Here is a 16,043-nt window from a genome sequence, read left to right on the forward strand (position 1 = left end):
AAACTTCGTCAAACATGTAAAATTTAATAAAAAAAAGACAAAACCAGTCTTGTAAATGACATGTAATTTAAATACTGTAAACAAGAGATCCAAGATTTGTTCATAGTCATCATGTACGTTAAAAAACAAAGTACAACTTGAAATTAACTATACAGCACTATGTAACTGCTGTGAAGATCTATAGAATTGTAAAATATTAAGTTTATTGCATAACATATTGCAAATATATTATACCAAATGTTAATTAAAAAATAATTACAATACATAAAAATCAAAATCAAGCACCAACTACAGCAACTGATCAGTATGTTTAGTCCATATGAATATCCTCCCTCAAAATAGAACAAAACTGCCGAAAACAAACTGCCTATGCTTAGTTACTGCATTAACTGATTGATGCAGCAGACACCATTCTAAATTTTAAAGTAAAAACACTTTTATAGGGACAATACATTGTTATAATAAGTTTTTAGGTTTGGTTATTGCACTTCAGTTGACTAAAATTGGTTCAAGTTGAAAATAATAACAATTGGTATAATATCCATCCTAAATCTAGCAAAGCTAATTATAAAATAATGTATTACATTCTCAAACCATCGATATACATTAATATAAGGAACAATAATAATAATTCGATACTGCTATGGCTAATACAGCTATATACTTAAAACATTTAAAACTATCAAAACAAAATCTAAACATTAATTACATATTTGTCAAAAAATATACAGTATCTTATAAATGCAATTAATATAAAGCAAATATTAAATACAATAATTATAAAAATGCTTAAAATAAAAATGTTACACACTAAATGTTAAGATGCACTTCAGTTAAAACCAATGTAAGGTAGGCTTAGGTTTGATAACCCTTTTTTAATACTGACACAGATTCAATTAGTAGTGCTTATTAGTATAGTTCTGTTTTGAAATTCCATGAGTAAAAACACACACAGTCTTACTAATGTTCCATATTTTTGAGTATGTATTGTAATTTAGAACAGATCATTGAAACACATTGTATTCACTGGGCCACTCACAACCATGAGATATTTAGAAATACAAATCAAATACTTAAAAGAAAGGACCCGATGTCTTACCAGTAAAATTTATATTAACCTTCATATAAAAATCTAAAACACAAAATAAATAAGATTCAGTAAAAATGTTCTAATTTCACAGGCTAATTCTAATAGCACGTCAATTATTCGTTGAACCTACCTACTCTACACCACCTACAATTACAAGAGGTATAAAAGACAGTTATCATGATAATAAATGCAAGGTTAAGCATCCTTTGGCAGTGATGGGAACTAACATATGGGATTCTAATATACTATGGTTTAACATATTAACATATATTTTACTACAGATTAACTGCCATTTCGCGTTTAATGTTTATGTGTAAATATACGGCCAATAAGTAGGTTTGTACAAGAGATTGTATTGTTTTTCATTTGGGTATAATTTTCTTTATACAAAAAATCAAATTTAAGTTGTACAAAGATAAAGTCCATGTACATAGAGTTAAACACTTGGATAAATGTGTAATACATTAAATACAAATTTAGAATTAACATGAGCAAGAATTATTATAAGGCTTTGTTTATATCATCACCATGTTTATTTATTTTATATAGGTTTTTCCAGCAAATGAACAATGTATATGATTATTATTTTAAAAAATGTATTCAAAATGTTCAAGGTGATAATAGAAACAAGGCGACGTCACGTAACAACGATTAATATTTAAAATTGGCAACAATGAAAATATAGCAATGTATAAATTTATCAATAGCAACATCATTGGGCCCAAATGCTCGGTCAAACACACAATATATTTATACACAACCCCTTTTACACAAGCATGCAAAAAAACACATAAACACAAGAATAAAATATACACACGGCAATTCACAAAGGTACACCACCACACTGTAATTTTTGTGCCAATAAGGTCCTTGAGATTTCACTGATTTTGTCTTTGTGTGATGTAGGGTCAGAGATCAGAGTTGGAGTGGACAAGTCCTGTATTTTGTCCATGCAACTGTACTAAATCTAAACATATAAATTGTCAATATACAAGCAATAATTTAAATACCAACTGCCATATAAAAGTTGTTTGTAAAAAGCTTTATGTACTAAATGAGCGAGCTCTTGATTTATTATCACAAATTTTATTATCAGTCGAATGCAGAACTAGCTTCTGCATTGGATCTATAATTACGTTAGAATTATCTTCTTTACTTCTGTCTTTTATACTCTCAGAGTCCTCACTATCGTTATTTTTGTTGTTGAAAACTGGAAAGAAGTCATAATGCGTTTTTCCATTGCTCCATGTGTTTTCTTTTGATTTAGCTTTTTTCCTTTCTTCAGCTTTCATAGATGACATGCTTCGTTTTGAAAATTCATCCCAACTTTGTGATGTTTTACTGTTTACTGAATTGCAGTCTTTTCTAAATGAGCTTGAGGGTTTTGTATCGTTTGATGTTATTTTTTGTTGTATTTCATTAATTTGATTGTGATTTTCTCTGCTGGAAACTATTTGTCCATATTTTGATGTACAGTATGTTGTATCAGCATCCGTGTTTGCACACCTGTTGTCTTTGCTTGGACTATTTTGATTCAGTTGGCAATTGTTCATTCCGGAATCAAATTCTGACTTTTGACCAGCATTCATAAGTATTTGCTTTGAAGACTTAACATTTTTCTTGTCAAGACCTTGATTCTTGTTGGGAGAGTTACCATCACAATCTTTATAATTTTTGCTGTTGTTTCTTTCATCATCATTAACATCATCATTGCCAATACCATCAATATCATAAACCTGGAATTTATACACAAATATTAATTATTTAAACTGAAATTTATGTACACCAATAACTAAATTTTAACTCTAGGTATAAGGCATTATTATATTTTAGCAACAGAAGGTGTTTAAATCACTGTTAACCTTATACATAACATCTTGAGACAATCCTTTTTCTCGTTCTCTTTTATTCTGTACAGCCAGCCACACATCCTTCAGCTCTCCAGCAAGATCCCTGTCTTTCATTATAAGTGGATTTCTTGCTAGCACTAATCCTGGATTCATCGCTTCAACAAAGTCACAAAGCAGACTCACCAATGCATCTCGATCCTGATAGGTGTAAGATTATTAATAATTGATTTATTTATTTTAAATACACACATAACAATTCAGTTAATAAGTAAAAGATAATACTAATTTTATTTGATTACATAAAAAATATATAATTTTTTTTAAATTACACTTACACTTGGATTTGAAGCATTTTTTCCATTAGCCTTTAAAATTTCTGGATTAACCATCACAGCAAAAACCAAAAGCGGCGGTCTGCTACTATTTGGTCCCAGAGCTTGATGCACCTGTCATAAATAACAGCATAATTATTTATTTAAATGCTTGCTAAGTATTGACCCTACTACACTAGACATTTTCGGTGAATGTTTATTATAGAATAATGCATCCTAGAAAACAAAACACATTACAGTTCATAATATCCAATTAGCACAAAGAAATGTTGAGGTGTAAATTATTTTGATTCTCCTACCTGCATTCCGCCGTACAAAGGTATAGGATCAGAATATTGCTTCGGATTTGCAATTTTCTGCCATCCCAAAACATTGATGAACAGCTTTTCAGTAGAATCTTTTATAGTATCTTGTATACACATATGAGGCTGCGGAGGATTTTTAAATTGACGAAAAGCTCGTGAAATGCGTACATGTTGTATCGGGGCGGTGCGTTCGGGGGAGTTTGGGTTTTCCATAGCAGGACCTTCTATTTTGTCAAATACATTAAATAAACTCACAAAGCACTCGTAGTTAATTAAAAAAACACTGTAAATTGAAATAAAACTGTGCGACACGAGTAGGTTGGTACCTATATTGGTATTATGTCTGACATTTCTAAATTGTTATTTTGTTTTTTTTAGCCTTGAACCCAGGGGGTTGCCAGATCAAACATCAAGCTTTAAATCTTGAAACATTCATAAATACAAATTATACGAGTAATCTACGTGTATAAAAGATAAATATTCTTTTCTAATTTGCAGTACTTATTTTATTAAGTAAAAAGTCAACAAATGTTTAACAATAAACAGTAAAAATAGGTATAATATATTAATTGATATACTGAAATAAAACAATTAAATTAACACAAATTAAGCTCATATTATGCAAGCACTGATTGATAACCAGGGGGCCTAGACAAGACAGCTTTACAGTAAATGTTTACTTCCTTGAATCCGTTGGTATAGTTATTTCGTTTGCATGCCACCAATATGGCAGAGAAATCGTAGAATCGACTAAATCTAATATTTTGTTCACGTGGTAACAAAATAGCTTCGTATGTAACTCGTATATGTTGACGATTTTAATAACCACCATTTTTAAATACTTACTTAATTAAGTTTAATTTTTAATGTAATAGGTCAATTAGTTTAAAAATCAAAAGAAATTTATTTTATTAATTTTATTAAAAATCTATAACTATTCATAAATCTTAAATTTGGAAAGTTCATCGAACTTTCAAAGACTACTAAGCAAAGCTTTTATAGTGTGTTATATCTGTGGTCACTCTCACTTAGTGATGTGCTCTTGGTACAAACAATGACTTCTGTCAGTACGACTATAGATGCACTAATAATATTGACTAGAATGCTAAGGGTGCGTTCCACTAAGCGTTCACAACTCCTAAAATACTCATTCAAGCGTTCCACATGGCGACCGCGATCATTACTTACGCTCACGCTAAGCTCACGACGACCCATCTCAAGAGGTGGGTCGATGTGAGCGTTTTGAGTAACTGAGCGCGATTTTTAAAACAAAAAGCTGCAAACATGGCGACAATATAAAAATAAACCGCATTTTTTTCTTTTCTTCGCATTCAACAAATAACTGGGAGCCATAATAACATTTTATAAGTTTGCGAAAATTACTAGTTGAAACTAAAAGATTTTATTACTTTAAGAGCATTAATGAAAAGGCTAAAATTATATTTGATTATCTTTATTATTTCTACGATTAATACATATTTTTGTTTTTCATTTAACCTACTTTAGTAATGTATAGTAACTGTATGCGCCTTTCAAGATCTGAAACCAATTAATCAAATTATCTACAACTATAGTTTCTCAGATCACTGGACCTTCTCTCCTATCAATCGATCGATTATATTTATATTTTAATCACAGACAATCGATAAGATGCATCCTTAGTTAGTCCAGTCACAATCAAAGAAAAATTGACCGAAAATGAACTAGCATTTCGTTGTACCCCATGATAAAAAACTTTGAATTGTAAACATATAACAGAACATGCGGAGTGTTACATGTAAAGTGACTACTGAACGATTATTATGTAATAATAATAATGTGTTATAAAAAATTGAAACTCCTGTAAAATGATATTAAATATTCACAAGTTCATATACGATACCGCAATGAATGTCGTAAGTGTCAAATCAGTGAAAGGCCCAGCTCTGAATATGTGAACAATCCGCAATTGGCCGGCAAGCGTATGGATGTACTTCTTTTGCTTCAAATTGGCCGAATACCATTTGCTCTCGAAAGGCCCACTGCATACATCAGAACTCTAGATACAAGAATTATTCAGTTATTAGTTCTACGTAAGATATTAATGAAAGCTGAGTAACCAATGTGTATATTAAATAGTTTTGGATTTCCACTTCAATTTTCCGAAACAATTTATTTGCTATAGGAATTCGAGAAAATGTGTACTAACAAAAAAAATTGTACTAGACATATAAATTTATACTGCAGTCCCATATTGTCTGCGATGTTTTGGAATGAAGAAAAAGGACAGGAATTAGAGTCTCACCTTAATGAGGACGTCTTGGCTGTGCCAACAAAACATAAACAGTTGTGCCACGCCAAAGGTAAGATATTCTGCTGTTAGAATTAGCTGTGCAGTGTTTGTGGCGGACTGTAAGAATAAATAAAAAGCATATCGATTTATGCACGGCAATAATATCATGGAAAGGATTCTGTTTCATATCAGTTCCGAAAAGAGTAATTTTAATTAAATCATGTTGCAAAAATAATACATGCGGGTAGATCGTTTAAGTTTAAATCATAGCTACAAATCAAGGGCGATGAGATACCGTTAAATGTATTATTTAAAAGGTTGTGACATCGAATAGATAAAAATATTGCGTTTATATATTATCTTCATATGGTTATTTATTGGGTGAGTTTTGAACATTTATTTAACTCAGTAAATTTGAGCACATAAAATTAAAAATTTTGTATCAATGTGTTCGTATTTGTGTGTTAACCATAATATAAACTTTACTTTACAAGCGCCTGTACTTTATTTAAGTAGGCGCTTGGTAGACTGCTGTGAAAATACCAAAACTGTACTTTTGTTGCTTTTACTATGCACACAGGACAATTTATGTTATTCAATATATATATGTTTATGATGTAATTTTATTATGCTTGTTGCTATTATAATAGTCGTATAAAAAGTAAATAGTTTATATAAAATATAACTGAATTATGAGAATAATTGATACTTCATGTTTAATAGTATACTCTATTTATCAACTTACCGTAAGCTCGAATGCGCTAACACAAAGCATCAAGGAGCATATTACTATGTAAAAAAACATCACCGGTGACAAAAGCGAGTCGAACATTCTCGAATATCTGAAACAGTTGAATTTTTGGTATTAAAGAAAAAAAATGTACTTGATACATATTAAAAATCAGGTTATTTAATGTTCTTGTATGGAAATGATTTTTTAGAAAGTTGGATAAATTATTTTCACCCGTTCATTAACTTTAGGCGTAAATTATAGTTTTCTATCGGTGATATAACGGCTTGATAAATTAATTTTAACTAGTGCGTGCGTGTATAAAATGTTTATCGATATTTTGTAAACACCATTACTTTTTGAAAAATTAATTGAGCTTAGAAACTTTAGTAGGTAATGTTGTCACACTGGGAATTAATAGGTATGTTGTTTTACTTTTACTCTTCGCAGACAGAATAAAAAAGTGGGGACGAGTCGTAACTAACATCTAAGTTTTAATTACGAATTTTTGTTAGAATATAGAAAACTCATTGCCTTAAATTCTAAAGTCAAGGGTAATATGTAAATGAAATTTGTGGAAACGTACCTTCTACTGTAAAATATGCCAAACAATCAATAATGTAATTAAAGACCTAAAATATATAGAATTTTAACGCGTACTTATACTGTAAAATTCTAATGAAACTAAAGTACAATATAAGTAGGTTAATGTGGGATGGAGAGGAAAGTTTTGTAGGTTTGTACAACCTACACTTGTGAAAAACCATAGATATCTTCTTATGGTGAAATAGAATTAAAAAATTATCAAGGTATAGTCGTATAGAGAGAAATAGAAAGTCAACTCTATGTTTCAATATCACTTAGTTATTCACCTATTTCAGTCAAATTCAGGCTGATACTGCTTATTAGGCTATCGAATGAATGCCGAAGTTTATCCATTCCTAGCCACAAAGCAATATACAAAATCCGGTTATTATTGTTATTGTTTTTGTGGATATAAAGGCTAAATTGGCTTTCTATGGACTATGAAATGATACTATGACTGAAAAGTAAAAGATTTAACTTACTAACCAAGAAATTTAATTAGTAGTGTTCTTTGAGCGTGCAGTAGTGTTTCCATGTTAAATAATTAATTGTTTTAGTTTTATAGCTGTACAAAAATAGCTTTAATAAATTTGAAATTGAAAATTTCTTCCTTTTTTAATAAATTTTCTTAATAAATATTAATAATTAATTAAATTTTCTTCCTTTTTTAACACATTCGTTTTTATCTTAATATATTAACAATTGGTTTAGGGTCACATGTAACGAACAAAACCAAATTGAATGGACTTTTCCTTTGGCTTCTATATTTGTAATTTCAGGTAACATCTACTGTGCATTGGGAACACTAACTCAAGATGACAAAACGTAACAACGTAGATACATTTATTCCATATATAAATGAACACCGACAGCATCGTGGAAATATGTTTATTTTCCAAGATTATTACACCAGACAGTTCCAGCTTATCGCGTCGAAGAATTTCGCGCGCATTCCACTTGTAAGAGAATATTCAAATCAGTAATGATTTTTTTAGTCTATTTGTCACGAACATTTAATCAATTCCTCCTCAACGTTGACTTTGTTATGATATTCTTAAAATACAAGAACAATGCACACAAGCAAGCATTGTTCTTGTATCTGTTCACATCGGATAATGATGATGATTTAATTTAAGTTCCTAATGTATTATCCATTCAATTGTAATAATATTACATTAGTATGAAATGCAAATACATGTTGATATTTAAATATAATTTTATGTGTAGAGAGAAAATATTAATTCAACTTACTTCATCAGTTTTACGTGATCTTCGTGTATTTTCTTAAGCCGTTGAAGTATTTCTTCTTCATCATTGGCGTCATCAAAGATTTGCTTACATCTCTCCTTTAATAAATCCAGTTTCCCTCCGAAGAAAATAAGTACAAATAGCACACACGTATCAAACGAGCTCATGATGATAGCTCCAAGGGTACAGAACAAGATATGAATGACAACGGTGATCCAGCAGCCAGGTGAGTGGTATTTATCAAAGGGCACCCACGAACTGAATATATGTGGAAACAATTCTGTTTCATTATGCAGAGCTTCTCTGTAGGAAGCAGAAGACATGTACTTCAGTAAAGGTGTTCCACATACAGTAATTTCAGTTGTGATCACCAACGACCAGTAGAAATTGAGCAATTTGCGACAATAAACAGTGTAGTTGTTTATAATCTTACCTCTCACTGTATCTCGCGTATTTCTCTCCCACGTATCAGCTTCCGTTACGTAATCAATCACTTTCTTCCATTTATTTTGAAAAAGTATGAATGCATTGGATTTTACAATACAAACAATGCTCAGTACAGATATTTTTAGATTCGTTAGAACGGAATCAAAGTTGGATCTCACGATATAAAGTTCAATATACTGAGTCAGAACAAATACAGTAACCAATTCATGTAGAAAAATGTAGCCCACTTTAGCTTTAGTACTTGATGGTAAAATAAAACCACTTCTCTTTAGAAGCCAATAATTTGGACCCAAAAGTGGCTTATCAGGGTCTTCTATAGATTTAATAAATCGTTTGAAGAACATGATCGCGATAAAATTCAAACGAAATGGAATTAAAATCTATTTGTCTTCATTTATATACCCATTTTGCCCTAAACCTTTAGCCCTTGTGTTTAAATAAATCAGAATTTTCTATTTTTAAAACAGATTTTAGTCGTCGAAGCTTAAATTTATTATGAGTCTGTCACGGAGGTTTTTTGGAGGCATTAAAATACAGACTATTAAAGCTAAGGTAATGGGAAAAAGAACTTCTAAATCGTTTCATTACATCGTGTTTAAAATAATACAACAAGACGACAGCCTAGCTTATCGTATATATGTGGTCTAAAAAGTAAAGCCAATGAAAGTAAACACGTGAAAAAATTTATTTGCTAAAGGATTTTCTGGGCAGTATTAATTTACGTATTTAAAAAAATCATCTAACATTCCGAGATGGCCTTTGAATACTTGTTGTGTCACTCCGCAATGGTATGATGGAATAATTTGAATGCAATTACTTAGTACAAGATTAAATTAGTTTTTTAAAATTATTATTGATTCAGTTACTAAATCCAGAAGGAAAATATACTATCGACAAATGTCAACAGCACTAAGCTAATAATGTTGTATAGGATTCTAAACCTATAATTTAAATGTCGTTGTTGAAGCCGGGAAATAAGGGTGGGTCGGACACGTCGGCTAATAGCCGGTTACCCCCACGTTAAAAAATAATGAAGTCATTACTTTAATAGTAACATTTCAATGTTATTTAATAGGCTGGTATAGTTTTTAATGACTTCATAATTTAAAATTTATTCTAAGTATAATAAAAATTAAAAATGTATTTTTTAATATAAAATTTTAGGGGTCTGTTCCGGAGACCCCATAGCTGTTGCTTTAAGTATCGCAATACTGGAGGAAATGTAAATTAAAGTAGTAAAGTAGTGCTAGTACAGTATTATAACAATAACAGTATACAACAGCTATAAAATTTGGTTTATTGCAAATATTATTTCTGTTTGTGATTACCTCCTTCCAATTTGATCACATGTCAAAGAGTTATATAGGTGTTTAAGTTATTAAAGTAATTAATTAACTTGCTAATGTACGAATACGAAGTGTAAATCGCTGACCACGACTGTTGTATAAAAATTGTAGCGTAATTACGATAATAAACGCGTAATGTGTAACAGTTAAAAATTTTTTTAATAAGTAATGAATTTCACAAATAATGCAATATCGTAAAAAAATGCAATAGTTTTTAAAAATTGACTTGTCGTGAATTATTATAATTAATATTAATTTGATAACGTAATCATATATTTCAATAATAATTTATGATGTAGTGTTTTAAATTATAATGTAAAATATTACAAGGATTCACTATATTATGACTCATATGTAATATCTATGTAAAATTCAATTTAAGACAAATTTGCACGCCATTGTATGTGTATAAGAATATGCCAAAACATTATTGTATCATATTCTTGCAAATAAATATATTATTATTATTATTAATGCTCCCAGCGTTAAAAGTACACTGTCACAGGGATCAAACTTTGTTTTATTTATTTATTTTGATTACTTTTTAATTATTTTTAGCATTGTAAAAACTAAATACTGTATATAATTATTATGTTTAGGTTTTACTAAACAAATTAACTATTTAAAAATAAAAATTTAATAAGAAATATACAATTTTATATTGACCTAGTTTACGGTCATCGAATTTGAGGCGTTTTGAATATTCTGTTCTTAATTAGGATTTTGCTAAGAAATTTGTGATCGTGGATGCAACATCGTCTAATGTTGATTAATGATTTTTTATTATTTCACCGACAATGAATTTAAACAAAAGTGAAATTGTAGAGCATATCTTACCACTATAGATACTTCATTACAGTCAGAACGGTACTATATCCTAACATTCAATTACGGTGACCGCAGGTGTAGATATCTTATCTGGATATTAGAAACCTCAGCGATTGTCCATTGAACGAAACATGAAGCCTTGCGCTCGCGCACGGTGGGAGCCGTGACAGCCAATCGCCAGCCAGTACCTTCGCTGAAGCGACGTCAAGTGCGCGCGTCGATTGATATTCAAAATACGAACGAAATACGTTTTCGAAAATAGGGACTGTCTATAAACGCTACAGAATTATTTTAATTGGGATCTTATAAGTGATTTACTAATAAAAATGTGACTGTTAGTTTTATAATATGTGATATCGATCTGTGATCGAAAAATGGCACTTACTGACGTTTACATATAGTTGTCGATTTCACTAAAATGCGTGAGTTATTAAGATTAATATTGGTGTGTTTGTGTGCGTTCTTGTTAACCGTCAGAGGAGGGTTGAGTGATGAAAACACTGGATTCGGGGATACACTATTAGATGGAGGCAAGGAGGAACAGTATGAAAGGAATGTCAAAGGATTCGTACCAGGTAAGTCTTATCAAATATTTGTAATGATAATATTGTTTTATTAAATATAATAACACAAGGACACACATTTTGGACCTTCTAACCCACCAGATATAACCACTAACCAAGTAAACGATATTATATATTCGCATGTTGTTGAATAAGTAGAAGATTTCAAGGTGATTAACATTATATTGAATAATCATTAAGTATATAATTATTAATTGTGTTTTCATTAAGTACCTGTTTTACTGTTAATTATAAACGAATTGAATAATAAATAACACATTAAACTTCCATGTGGTTAAAACATTCTCCAATTAATATGTATGATACATTTTAGTCATTTCATTTCAAAAGAAAGTGTTTCATGCTAATGGAATAGTTTCACAGTATATGAAACCATAATTTGAGTTTTGTATTAAATTATTAAAAATGTATACAAAATAGTTTTTCAGTAAACAAAGTAAATAAATCCTAAAATTTACATATCTTTTTCAGATTGTCCCATAGACTTTAGACGTAGCGATTTTCCTCGTAAAGTTCCTATAAGAACGTAGCACAAAACCCCATTTGATGTACAAAATAAAAATAATTAATAGTTTGCGTACAAAATTTTGATAAGCAATTATAGTTCATGACTTTTTCTATAGTCAGACAAACAATGCAATTGGTACAATCGATACAGTCAATCAATCTAATTTATTGTAACCTTTGACTTTAAAGGCTCCGGCTAATTTACGCAGAATTTAGACAGACGTTATAATTCGTCGTACTTAGTTGCGTCAGGGATGTTGTTTTTGGTCAACATATGATATTTGTATATTATTGAGCTTGTTTGCCTCATATAGCACAGAAGGTTTTGAAATAATACCAGGAATAGACAATATCAGTATGTCATACTTTATGTGTGTGTATAATGATAATAATAGTCTTTATATTTTAATAGTAAACGTTTAAAGTTAAACGAAACTATTAATTAAAGAATCATTTAAAATCGCAACTGAAATGAAACTTAACGAGATCAGAGAAACAGAAACTTACAAATAATGTTCATTCAATTTATTCATGGTTCACCTAAAATGAAATTTTCTATTTCAATTGATTACTTAATGTTTCGAAGTTAAATATGGAAGGCCGTACGTGGAAGAATATAATTAAAATGCCATAGATAAGCGATAGTATAGGCGTAGGCTTGCTTGTGAAAATGTTGCGCAACAGAAGCCAGGCCCGTGTGAAAACATTTGCATTACAATTACAGTAAGCCACGGCGTTTAAACAATACATTCTTTGTTTCGTCCCCTTCTGGGGTAATGAGCATTGTTCGTGGTACGCAGTTCAAGGGGTTTTTACTGTGTTTTTCATGAATGTCTTACGGTTTGAACTGGGACAATATCCTTATATTTGGATAGTGGGTTGCATTTACATGAAATTGAAATTTTTCAGCTATCCGTGCACAATAGAAAAGTCGACCCAAATATAGTTACTCATAAATCGTAATTTTATTACTAATCGAATGAATTATTAATTATCTCCTGATGTAGTGAATCTGTATTTAAGAAGCCTGTAACAACAGGCTTTGAAAAGTCAGAGGGGTAGATGTTTAGAAGGTTTCAAAACATTAGCCTTAACGAGCTAATGATATAGTATACCTGTTTTATTAAATTTTTAAGGGCGTGTCAATTAACAATGCAGCGCTAACATGGTGGTAGTCGTGTTCCTTAATATTTCTTGTCGCTATTAAAAAAGTCTGCCACGCAAGCAATTAATATAGATATTTTGCTCGCCAGCTGCCTAGCTGGAACATTAAATAACGACTCTCCAGTTATGGAGAGGCACCAAAAGAAAGAGAAGAATAACAGCCAATGGCTATGCGTAGAAAATTCATTTTAACAAAAGTTGCTTTGTTTTGAGTATTTCCTAGATTCAAAGCAATATTACCTGTATTAAATACTGTAAATAATTAGTTGTAACTTGTTCTAGTATCGTTAATATTAGAACAACTTTTCTATTCCTGGTTTAATATATAATTAAATGCATGTTATACTAACGGCGATTGACAAGTAGTTCAAGCATAGACGTACACGGAATGTCACTTTCTGATGCGTACACTGTGGTGAAGGGAACGCCATGTTCTAGCGTTTACTTTAATAGGCAAACGTTGCGAGATTGCATACCGCTCCCTACTTGGAATTGGCATACGTATTTGTACTGTATATGACGAATATTTTATGTAAAGTTCTACGTATAAGTCTATGAGGGTAGGCTTTTATTGCCTATTGGTCTTTCAGTTGTAATAACTTCAAAAGTAGTTGTATATAATATATTATATACAGCTTCAAAATCATCGCTAACGTGCAGTGATAGATTAAAACAAAGTTCTGTTATATAAAAAAGAAATCAATGGCGTTACAAGATTCAGATTTCTGTATCTGTTTCATGATCAGTTGTCAATCTAATAGGCGAGTAGGTGATCAGCCTTCTGTAGATTATTGTTCGACATGCCGGTTTCCCCACGAAGTTTCCATCACCGTTCGAGCGGATTTTAAATTTTAAGTCTCTTGGTGCGCAGCCTATGTGGTGGGGAGTATACGACCCCCTTTCCTTTTTTCGTTTTATAGGTTATATTAAAAACGGTCGTTTGATTCTTTTTTTGCTTTCCAAATAATTGAAGTTCTTTTTAATGACAGAAATTACACAATAGTAAATTGATCTCAAATTTGAATGCGTATTATAGATCTTAACCTTGTAAAATATTATAATAAAAACCACAAACCACAGACGGTTCAATTGGCAGTACAAGACATGATTTTTTATTTTTATAATAACTCTCCGAATAGCTACTGAAGGTGTTAGAAAAATAATTAATATGTGAAGAAGTTCAGGTAATGAATGTATGTACAATAGGACGATATCACTTATATTCGTGAAAGGAAACAGATTTGTCAATTTTAAGAACTCATAACTGTAAATATGTTTCAGTTTTTGTCCAGTGTCGCAACCCCACTACTCCTACTTTAAATGTCTGATAAAAACTCTTGTTTTTACCGATTAAAGACACATGCCTACAAACAAAGTGTTTCATTATTTGAATATTCCGTCACAGAACTTTAGTCTAAATATTTATTTCTGTTAAAACTGACAACAAGGAAGATTAGATTGTCTTAAACTTGACAAACGTCAAATGATCGAAACATCAATTTGCAAAGAGTTACACAAATACTGGTTCACGGTCAAGACATCTTATTTTGCAATGTATTAACGAACCATTGTGTTGCCGACATAAGGGCGCATGCAAATTTATAATTGAAAGGTTGTATTTGAGTAACGCCTATCTTTTTTCATTTTTCTTCTATAGCTCTATTTATTTAATAGAATTCAATCTCAATTCTAGAGTTAAGTTTTTTAGTTTTTTTTAGTGACGAGTATTCCAGCTCATTGTTAGTTAAATTGAGCTAGTAATTAAAGCAAACGTTTTGTTTAATGGCATAGCAGTCATAGGAATTTTTTTATCTTAACAGACTCTGCTCTAAAACTGTTATATTTACATGTGTGCAGAATATGCTCTGTATTTTATCCTGTTAAAAAAAACTAAGGTTTTTTTGTTGGACAAACAGAGTTGCTTATCAAGTTATTTTGTAGAAGATACGGTTAAATGGGTCTACCCTATGAGGACGTGGCACGGACGTATCCTTGTGAGATTGACGGGATTGAAAACGCACATACTTTCTCATCAGAATATTATTCAATACTTTTGTGATTTCAACTAGGTTTGATACGCGACCAAATCCAAAAAAATTAAATCAAAATAGGTTTTAAAAATAATTCATTACTTAATAATTAATTATTTTATCATCAAACTCTATTCTACGCGGTCTATACGTGGCAAAGTTCATTTAAAATACATTGTTTAATAATCAAAACTTTTTTAACATATTGTGAATTTTGATGGCATTGAAAAAATTGTTGTATGCAATTAACATTAATTGTTTATTTGATGGATGTTGTAAATGTTCCGAATGTTCATTCGATGCGCGTTGTTTCGCATATCTTTCTTTATGCTCTTATAATTCATTGCAAAATCTTTAAACCTGTATTTAGTTTGTAATATTTTGTACCCGATAGGTATAGGTATGAAACATTTGTACAACAATATATTTATAATTTAGGTCTTTGTTTAAAAGCATTTTAAATGAAGCTATCATTTGGTAGTAATGTAGCTTTTTATACTTGGTTGATTTTCATAAATTAATTTAACTTAAAAAAAATTAAATCACTAAAACAATGATGACAAATTTACATCAATAACTTTCCCAATATTTCAATATTTTAGTTATAAAAATTTTATAAATAGATTTTTTAACAAATCACTTTGGGCATGTAAATTTTAGTTACGAACTAAATTCAAATCTCTGCAAGTTACTTTTTTGCAGTTAGAAATTATTTGTATTGAAAC

The 16,043-nt window shown here is 30.5% G+C and overlaps 3 protein-coding genes across 3 annotated transcripts in view; 1 reads left to right on the forward strand and 2 right to left on the reverse strand.

The window, feature by feature from the left end:
* Positions 1-44: 44 nt before the first annotated feature.
* Positions 45-3,924, reverse strand: LOC110997391. The gene is made up of 4 exons (XM_022265531.2): positions 3,572-3,924; positions 3,276-3,386; positions 2,953-3,138; positions 45-2,826 (listed from the first exon to the last, which is right to left on the reverse strand). The coding sequence occupies exons 1-4, from the start codon at positions 3,788-3,790 to the stop codon at positions 2,134-2,136; spliced, it is 1,209 nt and encodes a 402-aa protein (XP_022121223.2). The 5' UTR covers positions 3,791-3,924; the 3' UTR covers positions 45-2,133.
* A 1,103-nt stretch (positions 3,925-5,027) lies between these two features.
* On the reverse strand, positions 5,028-9,203 carry LOC123689882 (odorant receptor 4-like). The gene is made up of 5 exons (XM_045631760.1): positions 8,416-9,203; positions 6,595-6,691; positions 5,862-5,966; positions 5,460-5,615; positions 5,028-5,116 (listed from the first exon to the last, which is right to left on the reverse strand). The coding sequence occupies exons 1-5, from the start codon at positions 9,201-9,203 to the stop codon at positions 5,075-5,077; spliced, it is 1,188 nt and encodes a 395-aa protein (XP_045487716.1). The 3' UTR covers positions 5,028-5,074.
* Positions 9,204-11,207: 2,004 nt separating this feature from the next.
* LOC110991749 (serine-rich adhesin for platelets) overlaps positions 11,208-16,043 on the forward strand; it is a 75,524-nt gene continuing 70,688 nt past the window's right edge. Inside the window, exon 1 of the mRNA XM_045631680.1 lies at positions 11,208-11,608. Coding sequence (XP_045487636.1) covers positions 11,452-11,608 — 157 coding nt within the window. The 5' untranslated portion in view covers positions 11,208-11,451. The remainder of the gene's footprint in view (positions 11,609-16,043) is intronic.

The sequence above is a fragment of the Pieris rapae genome, chromosome 16 (genome assembly GCF_905147795.1).
Source record: "Pieris rapae chromosome 16, ilPieRapa1.1, whole genome shotgun sequence".
NCBI classification, from domain to species: Eukaryota; Metazoa; Arthropoda; class Insecta; order Lepidoptera; family Pieridae; genus Pieris; species Pieris rapae.